This window comes from Dendrobates tinctorius, unplaced genomic scaffold (genome assembly GCF_039654945.1).
Source record: "Dendrobates tinctorius isolate UK_male_01 unplaced genomic scaffold, ASM3965494v1 ptg000093l, whole genome shotgun sequence".
NCBI lineage: Eukaryota > Metazoa > Chordata > Amphibia > Anura > Dendrobatidae > Dendrobates > Dendrobates tinctorius.
In genome coordinates this window covers 11,716,036-11,735,760 of record NW_027361761.1, presented here as the reverse complement: position 1 = coordinate 11,735,760, position 19,725 = coordinate 11,716,036, and the positions used below count along the sequence as shown (strand labels likewise).

General features: G+C 42.7%; 2 protein-coding genes across 3 annotated transcripts in view; both read right to left on the bottom strand.

The window, feature by feature from the left end:
* The window catches only part of LOC141098547 (cytochrome P450 2K1-like), a 103,362-nt gene that overhangs the window by 34,931 nt on the left and 48,706 nt on the right, over positions 1-19,725 (bottom strand). The gene's annotated exons all lie outside the window — the stretch shown is intronic.
* Positions 12,765-16,793, bottom strand: LOC141098546 (uncharacterized). Its single transcript, XM_073586425.1, has 3 exons — positions 15,646-16,793; positions 14,743-15,564; positions 12,765-14,628 (listed from the first exon to the last, which is right to left on the bottom strand). Exons 2-3 carry the CDS (start codon positions 15,165-15,167, stop codon positions 13,566-13,568), a joined length of 1,488 nt encoding a protein of 495 aa, XP_073442526.1. The 5' UTR covers positions 15,168-15,564; positions 15,646-16,793; the 3' UTR covers positions 12,765-13,565.

The window sequence follows — 19,725 nt, the reverse complement described above, 5'->3', positions numbered from 1 at the left end:
GCACCCCCTCATAGGGAATAATGCACCCCCTCATAGGGTATAATGCTGCCCCCTCATAGGGTATAATGCTGCCCCCACATAGGGTATAATACTGCCCCCCTCATAGGGTATAATACTGCCCCCCTCATAGGGAATAATGCACCCCCTCATAGGGTATAATGCTGCCCTCCTCATAGGGTATAATGCAGCCTACTCATAGGGTATAATACTGCCCCCTCATAGGGTATAATAATGCCCCCCTCATAGGGTATAAAAATGCCCCCCTCATAGGGAATAATGCTGCCTCCTCATAGGGTATAATGCTATATAGGTGTCTTTTTATACTGATAACAAGTTTAAACAGGTGCCATTACTACAGGTAATGAGTGGAGGAAAGAGGAGACTCTTAAAGAAGAAGTTACAGGTCTGTGAGAGCCAGAAATCTTGATTGCTTGTTTCTGACCAAATACTTATTTTCCACCATAATATGCAAATAAAATGAAAAAAAAACAGACAATGTGATTTTCTGGATTTTTTTTTCTCAGTTTGTCTCCCATAGTTGAGGTCTACCTATGATGTAAATTACAGATGCCTCTCATCTTTTTAAGTGGTGGAACTTGCACTATTGCTGACTGACTAAATACTTTTTTTCCCCACTGTATATAGATAGATGGCTATAAATAAAAATAGATATAGAGATATATAGAGATAGATAGATAGATAGATATAGAGATAGATAGATATAGAGATAGATATAGAGATAATAGCTAGATATAGAGATATGTATAGAGATAGATAGATATAGAGTTAGAAAGATAGATATAGAGATAGATAGAGATAGATAGATAGATGGATAGATAGATATAGATAATAGAGATAATAGATAGATATAATAGATAGATATAGCGATAGATATAGAGATAGATGGATAGATCAATAGATAGATAGATAAAGAGCGAGAGAGAGATAGAGATTGATAGATAATGAGATATAGAGATAGATATAGAGAAATAGTGTTAGATAGAAAGATAGATATGGATATAGAGAACAGATATAGAGATAGATAGATAGATATAGAGATAATATATAGATAGATATAGAGATAATATATAGATAGCTATAGAGAGAGAGATATAGAGATAGATATAGAGAGAAACAGATATATATATATAGAGATAGATATAGAGATAGATAGGTAGATAGATATAGAGATAATAGATATAGAGATAGATAGAGATAGAGAGAGCGGTAGATAGAGAGAGAGATAGATATAGAGAGAGATAGATACAGAGATCGATAAATAGATAGAGAGATAGATATAGATAATAGATAGAGATAGATAGATAAAGATAGATAATAAATATAGAGATAACAGATAGATATAGAGATAGAGTAAGATAGAAAGATATAGAGATAGGTAGATATAGATAATAGAGATAGCTAGATAGATAGACATAATAGATAGATATAGATATAGATAGATATAGATAGAAAGATAGATATAGAGATAGATGCAGAGATAGAAAGATAGATATAGAGATAGAGCGATAGATAGAGATAGATATAGATAATAGATAGAGATAAATAGATAGAGAAAGATAGATAGATATAGAGATAGAAAGATAGATAGATATACAGAGAGATAGATATAGAGATAGAGATAGATAGATATAGAGATAGAGAGAAATAGATGTAGATATAGAGATAATAGATATAGAGATAGATAGATATAGAGAGAGATAGATACAGAGAAAAGATATAGAGATAAATAGATAAAGATAGATAGATATATAGATATAGAGATAGAAAGACAGATAAAGAGATAGAGCGATAGATAGATATAGAATCATAGAATCATAGAATCGTAGAGTTGGAAGGGACCTCCTGGGCCATCTGGTCCAACCCCCTGCTCAAAGCAGGATTCGCTAAATCATCCCAGTCAGATGTCTGTCCAGCCTCTGTTTGAAAACTTCCATTGAAGGAGAACTCACCACTTCTCGTGGCAGCCTGTTCCACTCATTGATCACTCTAACTGTCAAAAAGTTTTTTCTAATATCTAATCTGTGTCTCCTCCCATTCAGTTTCATCCCATTGCTTCTAGTCTTTCCTTGTGCAAATGAGAATAAAGTTGATCCTTCTACAATGTGACAGCCCTTTAGATATTTGTAGACAGCTATTAAGTCTCCTCTCAGTCTTCTCTTTTGCAAACTAAACATTCCCAAATCCTGCAACCTTTCCTCATAAGACAGGGTTTGCAGACCGGTCACCATTCTGGTCGCTCTTTTCTGAACTTGCTCCAGTTTGTTGATGTCTTTTTTAAAATGTGGTGCCCAAAACTGGACACAATATTCCAGATGAGGTCTGACCAAAGAGGAGTAGAGGGAAATAATGACTTCACGTGATCTAGACTGTATGCTTCTGTTAATACATCCTAGAATTGCATTTGCCTTTTTTGCTGCTGCATCACACTGTTGACTCATATTCAGTCTGTGATCTATTAGTATACCCAAGTCTTTTTCACATGTGCTGTCACTTAGCCCTATTCCTCCCATTCTATATATGCTTTTTCCATTTTTATTGCCCAGATGTAGTACTTTGCATTTCTCCCTGTTAAAAACCATTCTGTTAGTTGCTGCCCACTTCTCCAGTTTATTTAAATCTTTTTGAATCCTCTCTCTCTCTTCTCTAGTATTAGCTATCCCTCCTAGCTTTGTGTCATCAGCAAATTTAATCAGTTTACCCTCAATTCCTTCATCTAAATCGTTGATAAAGATGTTGAACAATACAGGGCCCAGGACAGAGCCCTGTGGTACCCCACTTGAGACATTCTTCCAACTGGATGTGCAGCCATTTACGACCACTCTTTGGGTCCGATCACTAAGCCAGTTATGAATCCACCTAACAGTTGCCTTGTCCATTCCATACTTAATCATTTTTTCAATAAGGATTGTATGAGAGACTTTGTCAAATGCTTTGCTGAAGTCAAGATATACTATATCTACAGCATTTCCTTGATCCACCCAATCAGTGATACCGTCATAGAAGGAAATTAAGTTAGTCTGACATGACTTATTAGTTACAAACCCATGCTGACTCTGTTTAATCACTTCATTCTTATCCAGGTATTGACATACATGTTGTTTAATAATTTGTTCAAAGATCTTTCCTGGTATAGAAGTCAGACTCACCGGCCTATAGTTACCTGGGTCCACCTTCTTCCCCTTTTTGAAGATAGGAACAACATTTGCTCTTCTCCAGTCTTCTGGCACTTCTCCTGTTCTCCAAGAATTTTCAAAGATTATAGAGAGGGGTTCAAAAATTTCTTCTGCTATCTCCTTCAGTACTCTGGGGTGTAATTCATCTGGACCTGGAGACTTGAATTCATTTAGGCTAGCTAAGTGTTTCCTCACTATCTTTCTGTTTATAGATATCCTGGATTCTTCTATTCCCTTAATAGGACAGTGAATAACAGTTGATGTTACATTTCCTTTCTGAGAGAAAACAGATGCAAAATAGGAATTTAAAAGTTCAGCCTTCTCAACATCCTGTCTTACCAATTCATCATTTTCATCCTGTAAAAATCCTATAGCATCTTTGACTTTTCTTTTACTTTTGACATATCCCCAAAATCCTTTATTATTGCTTTTGACATCTCTTGCAAGCCTCAATTCATTTTCAGCTTTAGCTAATCTGATTTGTGCCCTGCAGGTTCTGCAGACAGCATTATATTCTTCTTTAGATATGCCTCCCTCTTTCCATTTTATAAACATTTTTTTCTTCCTTTTTAGCATGTGCTTAAGTTCTGTGTTCATCCATCCTGGTTTCCTTAACTGCTTCCTATTCTTCCCTCTTTTCGGAATTGTTAATAACTGTGCTTTGAGAATTTCATTTTTCAAGATTTCCCATCCTTCCTGGACATTTTTGTCTTTAAGGATATCCAGCCATTGGATCCCTCCAATTCTCTTTCTGAATATATACAGAGAGATAGATATAGAGATAGATAGAGATATATAGATAGATAGCTATAGAGATATAGAGATAGATATAGAGAGAAATAGAGATAGATATAGAGATAGATTTATAGATATAGATATAAAGATAGATATAGAGATAGATATAGAGATAGAGCGATAGATAGCGAGAGATATAGATATAGAGATAGATAGATACAGAGAAAAGATATAGAGATAGATAACGGATAGATAAATAGATAGATAGGTATAGAGATTGATAGATATAGATATTAGATAGAGATATATATAGCTAAAGATAGATAGATATAGATGGTAGCTAGATAGATAATAAATATAGAGATAATAGATATAGAGATAGATAGATATAGAGATGAGATATATATAGATAGATATAGAGATAGATAGATAGATATAGAGATAGATGTAGAGATAGAAAGATAGATATAAAGATAGAGTGATAGATATAGATAGATATAGATATAGATAGATATAGATAATAGAGATAGATATAGAAAGAGATAGATATAGATAATAGATAGAGATAGATATAGAGATAGATAGATATAGATAATAGATAGAGATAGAAAGATAGATATAAGAGAGATAGAGAGAGAGATATATAGAGAAATAGAGATAGATAGAGAGAGCGAGAGATATAAAAAAAAAAAACAAAACACAATACTCACGTCTCCTCCTCGCTCCCACGCTGATCCCGGCTTCAGTGTCAGGAGCTGCCCCCTCTGCCAGACACACAGCGGGTGCGCGATGTAGTGACGTCATCGCGCACTGGCTGTGAGCCAGGAGCAGAGAGGACTGAGGGCGGCGCCGGCCCTGATTTACAGCTGTAGTCTGCAGAGCGGCTTACTGGGCTGGGGGCGGGGCCTCTGGGGGGGTGGAGACCTGAAATGATATTCACTGCTTCGCAGTGAATATTCATTTCTCTTTAGCAGCGGGGACAGGGGCTCCTGCCTCCTGACACCCGCTGCTGCTCCGCTGGCAGGGGCCCCCATAGCAGCTGCATGGTGTGCGACACACCACTGGCTGGGGGCCCCTGGAGCAGCGGGGGCCCTAGGCAACTGCTGGCCCTGTATGCCTGCAGGTGCCAGGGCCCACCAGATGCCAGGGCCCACCGGAGAATCCTCCGGTTCCCCGGTGGGCCAGTCCGACGCTGTGCTCAACCACTTAGCAGTCGTGCGCTGTATTCCAATTAGTCAGGCATAGAAGGAAGCGCAGCACATCCAAGCCGCACAGACCCACACCAAAAGGCACAGTATGGCAGGCAGATAAATAGATGGGCACTTCAAAGCGCGGCAGACTCAACGCTTAATCTATGATATATGATATATATCAGTGTCTATCATACAGGTCAACAAAATAAATATTCAAGCGGAGTAGCAAAGGAACAATTAAGTATTACAAATAACAGATATTGAAAAGAACACTAATAGATACATGAATAAAGCCCACAATATGGCACACGTATCAAACGTGTTAAGACATACCATTATGCTCCCCCCATCTACTTCAAAAAGGCACAGTTATCAAATCAGGAAATATCAGATATTAAATAAAGCAGGTATAAGACATACATTCATTCATCCCGTCAGGGGAAAGGGACTGTAATCTAAAGATCCATTCACATTCCCGTCTCAAGATGATTTTATCCAAATTCCCTCCCCTTACTTTAGGTTTTATTAACTCTATCATGTTGAAAGTGATCTCATTCAAGCGGCCATTATGGACAGTATTTATATGTCGGGCTACCGGAGTATCTCGTTTGTTCTTGATATCACCCAAATGCTCGCCCACTCTCACTCTAAGTTCTCTTGTGGTTTTACCCACACCAAGGGCTCGATAGCATCGGACTCCGGACAGCTAGCAACGATCGACATGGTGTGTGTTCGGGAACACGCCAAGGTCCAAGGCAAAGTTCAAGGCAGGGTGCGTGCTAGGGGCACACCAGGGTCCAAGGCAAGGTGCAAGGTAGGGTGCGTGTTAGGGACATGCCAGGGTCCAAGGCAAGGTGCAAGGCAGGGTACAACACACTAGGCATGGTGCGTGTTTAGGGAACACACCAGGGTTCAAGGTCCAAGGTCCTGCACATGCAGTGGGGCACGCCAGGGTTCAGGCTAAGGCAAGGGCCTGCGCGTGCTAGGAGACACGCCAGAGTTCAGGATAAGGCAAGGGCCTGCGTGTGCTAGGAAGCATGCCAGGGTTCAGGCTAGGGACTGTGCATGCAAAAAGGCATGACAGGGTACAAGCAAGGGGCTATGTGTGCTAGAGGGCACGACAGGGTACCGGCTAGGGCCTGTGCGTGCCAGAGGGCAAGACAGGGTGCATGGCAGGACCTGTGCATGCTTTAGAGAAGCACAGGGAGGAATGCCAAGGAGCAGGCTAGGGCCTGCATGTGCTAAGAGGGCACGCAATGCACAGTGCGGGGCAGCGTGGGTGCAAGGAAGCACAGAGCATGGCTGGGGCACTGGCTAGCTGGTTGGGCTGAGGCTAAGACTGAGGCAGGCATGGCTGAGGCACAACAGGCAGACACAGCTCTGACACTGGTCGACGAGCACGGCTGAGACACAAGCAAGCGGGCATGGCTAAGGCGGGCATGGCTGAGGCACAGACAGGTGGGCGAGGGAAGGCCAGGCGCATGCAAAGGGCACGTGAAGAAACAAGGCAAGGCAAGAAAACAAGGCAAGGCAAGGCTAGGCAAAGTACAGAACAAAGAGCGAAACATAGGCAGAAGAACTGAGCCATGTCAGAGAGAGTATAGTGCTAGCAGCAAAATGTAGGCCGAAGCCCAGAGCCGGGTCAAGGCAGAACTTTGAGACTAGACTTGGAATGTGCAAGAGAGTACCATAGGACAGAGTCAGAAAAACCAGGCAAAGACAGAAGAAACAGAAGTACTACAAGGCTAAGAATAGCAAAGGCAAGACATAGCGAAACAGGCAAAGGCAGGGAACATAGGAAGTACTACAAGGCAAAGCATAGCAAGGACAAGACATGGTGAAACAGGCAAAGGCAGAGAACATAGGAAGTACTACAAGGCAAAGAATAGCAAAGACAAAACATGGCACGAGACAAGACAAGATATGACACGGGACAAGACAAAGAGTACAAACACAGAGCGTGTGCAGAGACGCACAACAGAGCAGAGTGCAGGGGCACAGAATACAGAGAGCGACCAAGCAGACCAAGCAGCCATGCAGGGAAGCAACACAATACTCAGGCCCCGACCATAGGAAGGGGCGGTCTGATATAGGACATTAGCACCTGTGCTTCCAGGGCAGGACCAGGAGAGAACTTCCGGTTCAGATCCTGCAGGATCATAGAGAGGCTAACTGGTTTAGATTCTGCTGGACCATAGAGGGTCACATGATCAGGGCCTCCAGGACCATAGAGAGGATTGCTGGATCAGATACTGCTGGACATAGAGAGGGTCACATGATCAGGGCCTCAAGGACCATAGAGACGATCACAGCAAGCAGAGCAGAGATGGGCGTGCACACAGTCACGGCATGCAGCCATGAGGTGAGATGCGCATGCACACTGCTCTAGGAGTGATGCAGCACAACAGTCATGAGGTGCACGTGCATACTGCTCCAGGGATCATGCAGCATAATAATCATGAGGTGCGTTTGCACACTGCTCCAGGGGTCATGCAGCATAATGGACATGACAGATATAACAGTGAGGTGCGCATGCACACTGCTCCAGGGGTCAAGCGGCATATCAGACATGTCGGGCATGACACATAAAGTTGACCATGGGAAAAGCATGGAGATTGAAAATTGATCCCTACTACTTTCAAGAACTGTCCCTGAGCCTTGTTAATGGCCATTGCAAATGCCAGTCAAAATGGAAACTGGAGGTGTTTAGAATCAAAAGGCAAATAAGATGGAATGAGTGGAATTCTTGTAATTAAAATGTCTTCTCCTTTTGCGCATCCTGTTGCTTAGTTGTGTATCTAATCCTATCCTGTGTGATACCGTCTGCCGAGCAGTGTATCTAATTCTCTCCTGTGTGATACTGACTGCTGAGCTGTGTAACTAATCCTATCCTGTGTGATACTGACTGTTGAACCGTGTATCGAATCCTATCCTGTGTGATACTGACTGCTGAGCTGTGTATCAAATCCTATCCTGTGTAATACTGTCTGCTGAGCTGTGTATCTAATACTACCCTGTGTGTTACTGTCTATTGACCTCTGTATCTAATCCTATCCTGTGTGATACTGACTGCTGAGCCGTGTATCTAATCCTATCCTGTGTGATACTGACTGCTGAGTCGTGTATCTAATCCTCTTCTGTGTGTTATTGTCTGATGAGCAGAGTATCTAATTCTATCCTGTGTATTACTGCCTGCTGAGCTGTGTATCTAATCCTATCCTGTGTGATACTGGGCTCCCCCTGCAGTCTGTGTCAGAGGGTGGTCTGTGTTGGCACGGTAATAAATTGTGCTATTTCCAGCTTTACAGAAGGACGATAACACCATAGAATTTGTAAGAATAATAGGCCTCAGTTACCACAACTGTCTACAAGGAGGACTGTTGCTGTTGCTCATAGCAACCAATCACAGCTCAGCCTCTTTTAAACAGCTCTGGTGAAATGAAAGATGCTTAGTGATTGGTTACTATGTGGAGTGGGCATGGCTAATACACACACACATATAGTTAGTATATATATATATATATATATATATATATATATATATATATAATTTTATATATCCATGTATGGACTTGATAAGGACTACTTGTTTCAAGCATCCTCAAATGTACACTGAGCTTTATAGACTGCTCCACTGATTGCATTCTTCTCTGTTCTTTCCAACAGACTTTTTGTTAAGTTTTCATTCAATAATACACTGAGCGTTTATGGGCTGTGAATCACCATGTGTTATAATATAAACTTTTCCACTTATAAACAGTGTTCTTTAGTGTCTTTGGTCCACGCAAAAAGACTACTGAGTTATCCGTTAAAATTATTGCATGCCATCTATTTCACCATAGCAGAAATAGTATTATATGAACCTACTATTCTTCCACTCTTGCCAACCGAGCAGATGGAAACCCAATAAGGAGTCTTCAAATTTAAAATAATTGGGGGCAGACCCCATCAAAGTGGCATCAATTTCATGAGTAAAAATAGTATACTGGGGAGTGACATCTCTTCCACTAGAGCCATCCCAGCAGATGGAAACTCAACCAAGAGTGTTCACATTTCAAACAATTAGTGACAAACACCACCAAAGTGGCATCAATTTAATGAGTAGAAATAGTGTAATGTGGAGCGACATCTCTTCCACTGCAGCCAAACTAGCAGATGTACACCCAATAAAGAGGGTACTCATATTCAAAAATTAGTTTGGAGACACCAACAAAGTGGCATCAATTCGACAGGAGTAGGAATAGTATAATAGGGACCGACATGCCTTCGACTAAAACCAACCCAGCAGATGGAACCCCAATCAGGAATTTTAAAATTTCAAACAATTAGGGGAAGAAACCACCAAAGTGGCATCAATTTTACAGGAATGGAAATAGTGTAATGTGGAGCGATATCTCTTCCACTACTTCCAACCCAGCAGATGGAGACCCAATCAAGAGTTTTCAAATTTCAAAACGTTAAGGGCAGAAACTACCAAAGTGGCATAAATTTCACCTGAGTAGAAATAGTATAATGGGGAGTGACATCTTTTCAACTACAGCCACCCCAGCACATGTAGACCCAAAAAGGAGTATTCACATTTCCAAAATTTTGTTGGAGACTCCAATAAATTGGCATCAATTTTACCAGAGTAGAAATAGTATAATGGGGAGCGACACATCTTCCACTACAGCCAACCCAGCAGATGAAAGCGCAACCGGGAGTGTTCACATTTCCAAAAATTAGTGGCAGAAACCAAGAAAAAGGGGCATCAATTTCACGAGAGTACACATAGTATATTGGGGAGCAACATCTCTTCCACTACAGCCAACCCAGCATATGGAGGCCCAATCAGGAGTCTTCTCATTTCAGAAAATTAGGGCCTGATACCACCGAAGTTGCATTAATTTCACCACAGTAAAAATTGCATTATAGGGAGTAACACATCTTCCACTACTGTACTAGCCAGCCCAGCAGATGAAAAGCCAATCAGGAGTCTTCAAATTTAAAATAATTAGGAGCAGACACCACCAAAGTGGCATCAGTTTCACAAGAGTAGAAATAGTATAATTGGGATAGCCATCTCTTCCACTACAGCCAACTCAGCAGATGGAAACCCAGACAGAAGTCTTCAAATTTCAAAGAATTTGTGACTGACACCGCCAAAGTGGCATTAGTTTCACGAGAGTAGAAATAGTATAATAGGGACGACACATCTTCCACTACTAGCCAACCCAGCAGATGGAGACCAACCTGTACTGTTCACATTTTCACAAATTAGTGTTAACATCTGAAGCAACTCCAGCAACAGCTGGCACAGAAGCCACACTAATGATATCACAACTGCAATTACGCGAGATCATTGCAACACAATAAAAACTACAAGATCACCTAGTCTGTATAGTCTGAGATTGGGGTGCAAAAGTTCTTGGAGATCCATGACTTGTTTATCTTGTTGAAAGATAGGTGGTCAACACTTTCAGGGGACAGCCAGCTATACTTATCCTTCAGGGCACCATCATCAGCTCTGAAGAGATGTTCTGGGAGAACGCTGTTTGCCAGGCATGATAAAACCTCCAAGGCAAGAGAGGCTAGCTCAGTCCATTCATCCATTATTTAATACAAAAATGTGAAAGGGTCCCAACCCTTCCTGATGGTATTGATATTGAGTTTTTGATACTCAATTCCCGTCATTCGTTCATCATGTATCAGACTTGGACTCTGTTGTGCAGATGCATGAGGTGGTCTAAAAAATGTGTCAAAGGACTCACAGAAATTGCTTCTGTCTCTTACAATACTGGTGCTACTACTAATGTTTTAGTGTTGACAAATTGACATGCCTGAATTTGGAAGTCTAAAGCTGCGTTGCACACTGTGTGCCTCACTACTGTCTTGGGAAAAAGCAATCTTAAGGTTGTGTAAAAGCATGTTTTATTACTCAAGCATTAGCGGGTACCTTTCCAGGGCAGGAAGCATCTGGCAAAATTTTGTTTTACATCGTGGATCTAAGGCCTCTTTCACACTTTAGTTTTTTGCCATCAGTCAAAATCCGCCAAAATTTGAAAATGGCGGATCCGCAAAAAATGTGTAAAAACGGATGCAAGCTGATGGAACGGATCCGTTTTTTTAAGGATCCGCTATACCGATTTTAGTGCGGATCCTCAACAAAACTGATCCGTTCCATCAGCTTGCATCCGTTTTTCACATCCGTTGGATCCGTTTTCTTGTGGATCCGTTTTTCCACTCCTCCAAAATGGGATGCTCCCAAATATGATTCGCTCTTGTAAAATGCTCTCAAATGTGATTGGATACTGGAAACTAGGGAGAAATATATCTAGGGTGTTGTGATACAATTTTTTTGAAAGGTTTTAGAGCTAGTGGCAGCGATGGAAGGTGTTAGTGCGAGTCTGGAAGGAGTTATTGCGCGTATTGACAGCTTCTATGTGGAATTGGATCTTCACTTGAATCGGTTGGCAATTATTGCTCTTCAGAGGGAGAAAAGAAGATTGCGAATCCTGCGTATGAGGAGACGGCGCCAGTGGATTCATCCCATTAATGCGCAGAGGTTCACCCGTGGCGTTTTTTCCACATTGTACCTGGAATTGAGGGATAATCCGGACAAGTTCTTCAACTACGTGCACATGAGGCTGGAATTCTTTGAGATATTGGTGGATCGTGTTGGAGAACAAATCCGGAGAAGGGACACCTACATGCGGTTTTCTATATCACCGGCGGAGCGTTTGATGGTGACCCTTCGGTAAGTTATCTACCTTTTAAAATGTTTCAGATTCTGCAGGATTTTATTGTTATGCTACGGCTTGTAGTTTGTATTAATTTTACTTTTTTTCCATTTTTTTAACAGATTCCTGGCAACTGGAGAATCCTTCACCTCCCTCCATTTCCAGTTCCGGATTGGGATTTCAACTATTGCTGGAATTGTACAACAGACTTGCCGGGCATTGTGGGATTCTCTACAGGAGGAATACATCCCAAAGCCAACACAGGAGAGGTGGCTGGAGATTGCCGACAAGTTTCAAGAAATCTGCCAGTTTCCAAACTGCATCGGTGCCGTGGATGGCAAGCATATCAGGATTGGGAAACCTATGGGATCTGGTTCACAGTTTTACAACTATAAGAAATACTTTTCTATTGTGCTTATGGCCATTTCAGATGCAAACTGCAAATTCATTGCCATGGACATCGGTGCATACGGTTGTTCTAATGACTCTCAGGTATTCAAGATTTCCACCATGGGCCGTCGCTTGTATGGAGACAATTTTGACTTCCCACCTCCAAGGCCACTCCCTGGAACAACAGGCCCACCAATGCCTTTTGTGTGCGTTGGCGACGATGCTTTTCAGCTTTCTAAACACTTACTCAAACCATATGGTAGTCGTGGATTAACACACCGGAAAAGAATCTATAACTATCGGTTAACCAGAGCGCGCAGAGTGGTGGAGTGCGCGTTTGGAATTTTAACTGCCAAATGGAGAGTCCTGTTAACGGCCATGAAAATGAAAACAGAGACTGTGGATGAGGTGGTGAAGGCCTGTGTAATCCTGCACAATTTTGTCCTTTCAAAGGAACCAGTTTCCATCGATGAAAATCTGTCTGAAACCACCTTGTGGGATTATGAGCAGCAAACTTTTCGGAGTACTGGCTCAGTGGCAAGAATCAGGGACACCTTTGCAGACTATTTTGTGACACCAGAGGGACAAGTGGACTGGCAAGATGACATGATATAATTTTCTATACCAATTGTAAGTAACTTTTTTTTTTTTTAACTGAAATTTTACCAAGTGTTTGGTTTTCCCAAGCATTGTTACCATTTGATATGGTTTACCATTTTTTTTTTTTTTTTTTTAAGTTTTACACTTTGCAGTGTTACCAATTGTTGGGTACCAAGCATAAAGTTTTACCAGTGTTACCAATTGTTGGGTACCAAGCATAAAGTTTTACCAAGTGTTGTTTTGCACTTACAAATGTTACCAAGTGTTGGGTACCAAGCGTAAAATGTGACACTTTGAAATTTTACCAAGTGTTGTGTACCAAGCATTTCACACTTTGAAATGTTCACATGTGTTGTGTACCAAATGTTGTGCTACCAAGTGTTTTTTTGTACCTTGTACACCACCGGTGTACTGTGAAATATTGTTGCTGTTGTGTTACCAAGTGTTGTGTTTACCTTTTACACCACTGGTGTAATTTGAATATTTCAAAAGAAAGAAGCAAAAAAGAAACAACACAATAAAGTTTTTTGAAAAAAAAACCAGTTTATTTCTGAATATTTTTTTTTGGTATATATTACCTTTTTTGTAACTTTTTTTTTGGTATATATTACCTTTTTTGTAACTTTTTTTTTTGGTATATATTACTTTTTGTAACTTTTTTTTCTTGGTATATATTACCTTTTTTGTCACTTTTTTTTTTGTTTGGATAACAAAACATTTTGGATAACAAAACATCACAGAGTGTGATAATGTTGGGTGGAGATCGTATTGGAGGGGTTAACAGGGTCGACCACATCGAGGAGGGGGGGTAGAGGACCAGAAGTGGAAGGGGGGTTTAACACATGTGGTTGGGACGGGAGTGGATGGACAGACGAGGTTTGTGGGTACATTGAAGGTGTATGTGGGGGTGGGTATGGTGAGGGCATTGGGGTATAATGCAATGGGGAAGGAAGGTACTGGGAAGAATGGAATGGGGAACTAGAGAAAGGAGAGGGAGTGGTAGGAGGAGGGACGGCTGTATGATGGATGGTGGTGGAAGGATGGACGGGGTAAGAATGGACTGTGGAAGGATAGACAGGGGAAGGATGGACAGAGGGAGGATGGACAGAGGGAGGATGGACAGAGGGAGGATGGACAGAGGGAGGATGGACAGAGGGAGGATGGACAGAGGGAGGATGGACAGAGGGAGGATGGACAGGGGGAGGATGGACAGGGGGAGGATGGACAGGGGGAGGATGAGATGCTTCAGCAAGCACTTCCACTAGAGCATTCTGACAGGCTTGCATCACACGCATCTGCTGGTGAGTACTTAAACCTTCCATTTGCCGGACAACAGATTGAAAAAAGGTATGTGTCGGTGTCTGGTTTGATTCTAAATTCATCCGTTCCATGTATCTTCTGAGTTCCATGATACTTTGATTGATCATGGTCAACCCAGAAGATAACCGTTCTCCAAAAGTGTGGAAACCGTGCTGGACAGATGAGTTTAGACTCAAACAGTCAGACAAGGTCATCCTTTCCTGACTCCTCAGGCGCTGCCGGCCAGAACCAAAAGTTGGTCGAGATGTTGCGGCAGTGTCTGAGGGGTGGGGAACAGAGAACAAGTCGTCACCAGCAGCTTCATGTGATGAAGTCTGCCCTGCTGCTCCAGTGCTGGTGGAGGGGATAGAGGGATGAGACAAGAGGGTAGGTACAGAGGGGTCGGATACCTCGATGTGGTCACCGGGGGCGGTCTCACTAGGGATCACTCCAGAGGGACGCAACTCTGATGCAGACTCCCGAGTGCTGCAGATGGTGCTAAAAAAAAAGGAGAAAAAATGTATATTAAAAATATTGATATTTAATTTAAGTCTGCTGAAAAAAAATTTGGTTAAACATTTCTACTACAAAAATGGTTTGGGGAATATTTACCTTCTGCACACCATTGTTGATCGCAGGAACGCCAGGGCTTTGTAGTTTTTGTACTGGGGTTGTCGGCGTCCTCCCGATCCACTCGGGGTCTCTTTGTTGTAGTCCCTCTTGAAGCGATCCCGGAGCGACCGCCACCGTATGATAACCCTGTCACCTGTGAAGCAAAAGAAAAAAAAAAAAGGGGGTTTAGTATTCGACACTTCACATGCTGGAATATAAGTTACTGAAGTTGTAATACTTACGCACAAATTCCCTGTCCCTCGCATTGAGTTCCTCCCAGTTCTCAATAACTGAAGAACAGACCTCATCCCAGAGCTGTCGGGTGGTTGGTTGGTTGGCGTGTAGACGGTTTGCCATGTTCCACAGCGGCTCCCGGTTTTCCACCTCACGGATGAGTTCGTCAGTATCAATAATGATCCCCTCATCCATATATCTCCGGGGAGCACGCTGTGAAACCTGTGAAGATAAAAAACAAAACAAAAAAAAAATTACATTCTATTTAAACACATGATGTTCATTTAAACAATTATCCAAATTGGGTTACTTACCTTTTGCCGACCAACAGATGCATCACCTTGACGACCCTGGGATGTCCTGGGAGTCACTCTAGTGCGGGCACCGGATTCTGAAGACTGTGGTAAACAAAAAAAAAAAAAATTGTTTGGATGGATGCGTAGTTATTGTGTGTGCACTGTGATGAATGTTTGTGTTGGGTGTAGCATTATGTATCTGTGTATGTGCTAAACTTACACTCTGCACACCCCCTCCTTGCGTCTCTCCACCCTGCACGTCTCCTCCTGGAAGCTCCTCTGAATCATCTTCCTGTTAAAACATAATACATGGATAGTGTTTTTAACAAAAAAAAAAAAAAATATTTTAAATAAAAAAAAAATTTTTTTTTACCTCAGCTCGCTGATGATGTGAGCGGGAGCTTTCAGGAGAACACATTATGGTTTGGGGCAGCTGCGTTGTATAAAGACACTTGTTAAGCTACTATACAAAGGATCATAATAAGCTTTCAGGCCTTTATACTTACAAGGAAAATAAAGGTTGGCTGGCCGTCTCTGCTGCGGCCTGTCCGACCATCTCCGCTGCGGCCTGTCCGACCGTCTCCGCTGCGGCCTGCCTCACCGTCTCCGCTGCGGCCTGGCTGGTGGTGCTTGCTGAAGTGATCTGCAAGTATAAAGACAATTGTTAAGCTACTATACAAAGGATCATAATAAGCTTTCAGGCCTTTATACTTACAGGGAAACTAATTGTTGCCTGTACTCTGCCGCGGCCTGGGTGTTCGTCTCTGCTGCGCTCTCGCCGTTCCTCTCTACTGCGCTCTTTGAACATCCCTTCTGCGGTCTGGCTGGCCATCTCTGCTGCTTTTTTGGTGCCTCTTCATTATTAAGTGATCTGCAAGTATTAAGAAAATGATTAAGTGTTTGCATGTCTACATTTCCTTATCTCTCACCGAGTGTAACTACAGTGATTGAAGGTGTGTAATATTTTGTGTAAACCCACTTTTTTTTGCATGTGAATTCCCTGAAAAAGTGTCACAAAGTGTAACCAGTGATTGAAGGTGTGTAATTGCTGTGTATACCTGTGTTTGCATTCCCTCAAACTCTCACCGAGAGTGTAACCAGTGATTGAAGGTGTCACCAAGTGTAACCAGTGATTGAAGGTGTGTGATTGAAGGTGTGTAATTGCTGTGTATACCAGTGTTTGCATTCCCTCAAACTCTCACCGAGAGTAACCAGTGATTGAAGGTGTTTAATTTGTGTATACCCACACTGTGTTTGCATGTTTTTGAATTCCCTGAAAAACTCAGCTGTGTATACCCAGATTATTTTCATGTTGCAATCTCTCACTTTTAACCACACTTGTATACCAAAAATTTAATGTACCTTTATGGTAACTTAATTTTACCTTTTTTTTAAATGATACAAAGGAGATTTTTTTCAAAACAGTTTATTATTTTTTTATTATTTTTTTTTCCAACAAATAGGAGCTACTCTGCTCTTTATTTTAAATACCACAATAAATGGAAAATAAAAAAACACCAATTTCACCGCCCCATCCGGTCATCACCGCCTACTAGCACACATGGACGCTTGGGATCTGCGCACCCTATGTTTAGTATGGGGTGCGCAGATGGTGCGCTGGCAGGATTTTACTGTGTGCTGCGCACTTTTGAAGGTGTGCCATGCGCGACAAAATGCAACATGCTGCATTTGGTGCACAAGGGCACACCTTCAAAAGTGCACAGCACACTGTAAAATCCTGCCAGCGCACCATCTGCGCACCCCATACTAAACATAGGGTGTGCAGATCCCAAGCGTCCATGTGCACTAGTAGGCGGCGATGACCGGATGGGACGGGGATTAGCGGCGGCCGTGTGCAGGTCATCGCTGCGCTATAAAGTGCAAATATGAAACCGGCCTTACACCACACAATCACAGCATAAAAAATACAATATAATTACAGTTGTATGAAAATAAAATGCAGTACACATGCAACAGAAAAAAAAAAAAATGGAAAAAAAAAAATAAAAAATGCATTACACACACACACACACACACACAGGCCATACATACACACACACACACACACACACGCTCCAGGGGTCTTGCAGGTGGTAGACTTGCAGCTGGGCAGGCAGGTTTTATAGCTCTAGTTCAATCTTCTATCGGGCTGCAGTCAGATATCTTGCTTGGTGTCTTCAGTGTTGCTGGTGCCGGATTGTCTGGGCCCAATTACACCACATACCATACACCACTCAATCACAGCATAAAAAATACAATATAATTACAGTTGTATGAAAATAAAATGCAGTACACAAGCAACAGAAAAAAAAAGTATTAAAAAAAAAAAAACAGACATGCAACACTCGCAGACCACACACTAGCAGGCCATACACACACACACACACAGAAATGTCATAGATAGGTATACTCACACTTGTAGGTGAGCTGGTACTGGCAGGCTTGGTGGGTGTCCTCTGGCAGAGGCTTGGTGGGTGTCCTGGCAGGCTTGGTGGGTGTCCACTGGCTGAGGCTTGGTGGGTGTCCTGGCAGGCTTGGTGGGTGTCCTGGCAGGCTTGGTGGGTGTCCTCTGGCAGAGGCTTGGTGGGTGTCGTCTGGCAGGCTTGGTGGGTGTCCTCTGGCAGGCTTGCTGGCTGACACTGCATGTCTGGGCCCAATTAGCCCACCTTATATAGTTTTGGGACTGTCTGGAAAAGTATCTTTTTTCTGGGCATGCCCAGTGCGATTTTGTGGATCCTGCCGGCGGATTCCGCAAAATCGCGGATCCCGGCGGATCCGCCGCCCATAGGCGCCCATTCTACTGCATGGCGGATTACGGCGGATCCGCCGTCATCCGCCATTTTGACGGCGAAAAAAACGTTACAAGCTCCGTCCCCCTCAGACAGAATCCGCAAAGAATTTTGCGGATCCGCCGAATATCGGACGCAACGGACGACCATCCGTCAAAATCCGCCACTAATGTATCCCAATGGGGAAAATGGCGGATCCGCAACAAGAAAAAGCGGATCCGCCATTTTCAAATTTTGGCGGATTTTGACTAATGGCAAAAAACTGAAGTGTGAAAGAGGCCTAAGTAGTCAGCACTTATTTGAATCATAACTATTTGGGGATCATGTTGCAGAAGGAAATGTGCTCTTCCATGATATCCAAGCCCTTGCTGTGTTGTTGGCTGGGTAACACTGATCCTTGTTTCCTCCGTCCCCTCCCTCCAACCACGAACAATATAGAGAGGATGATTATCCTTTTCATCTCCTGACAGTTGCTCATCCATCAACTCTTTCTCCTCCATTTGTTCCTTGGCTCTTGCATCTTCACTAACAGTTTGCCTGTCACCACCAGCTCTCTTCATTCACAGTAATCTACCCACCCTTGGCACCCATCTATGTGACTACAGTCTGGAACTTTGAGACAATGTTATTCCTTATGAATCATCCTTTGCTTCCTCTACTTCCTCTGGGACTACCACTTCCTCCCGCAGGCTATTCAAAGTCTGCTCCAGCAGGTAGATGACCAGAATAGTGATGCTGCTGATGGTGGCGTCAGCGCTAACCATATTAGTAGTCATTTCAAAACTGTGCAGAAGGGTGCAGAGGTCTTTAAACTGTGCTCACTCCGTAAACGTGATATGCATCACATTCGTACTGCATTGGCCCTGGCTATATGACATGACATACTGCGTAAAGGCTCATTGCTACTGCCACAGTCGCTGCAACATGTGCAGAGTAGAATTCCAGTGTTTCAGCACATTCAATATCAACCTGTTAACTGTCATAGACAAAGACCTTTGTATTGATTCAAGAGGATGACCTGAGGGGCATGAATGGCGGAAGTGAGCATAGAGCTTCTGTGCTTTCTGCAGCAGCTCACCCAGGCCAGGATAGTGGCGGAGAAAATGCTGTACCACCAGGTTGAAGATATGAGCCATGCAAGGAACGTGTGTGAGCTTGCGTTGCCATAGGGCTGCCACCAGGTTTGCACCATTATTGGACACGGCCTTCCCTGGAGGCCGGTTCAACAGAGACAGCAATTTCGCAAACCTGGTTTTGAGAGCTGTCCATGATTCTTCAGCTATATGGCTGCTATCTCTAAGAAATATCAATTTTAGCACTGCCTGATTGCGGTGAGCCCTGGCTGCACAGTATGGAAGTGGTGGGGATTTGCTCTGCTCTGTTGGAACGCATGTCTCATTAAGACAGAGGTTGAGGGCACAGGGTGATTTACGGGGCGGCTGATGGTTGTTGAGGTCCGCTGGTCCGCATTTTTGCGCAGTAAGATTCCCAGAGTAACACATGTTGATTGTGCATGTGAAGGTTGATACACGTATTTAAATTATGGCACTTTTTCCTCTACTCAGTTTTATTTTACAAAGTTTGCAGTTTACATGAGTTGGCTCATCCTTTGTGGTTTCAAAAAAGACCCAGGCTAGGCAACCCTTTCCACCCCAGCAAGCTGC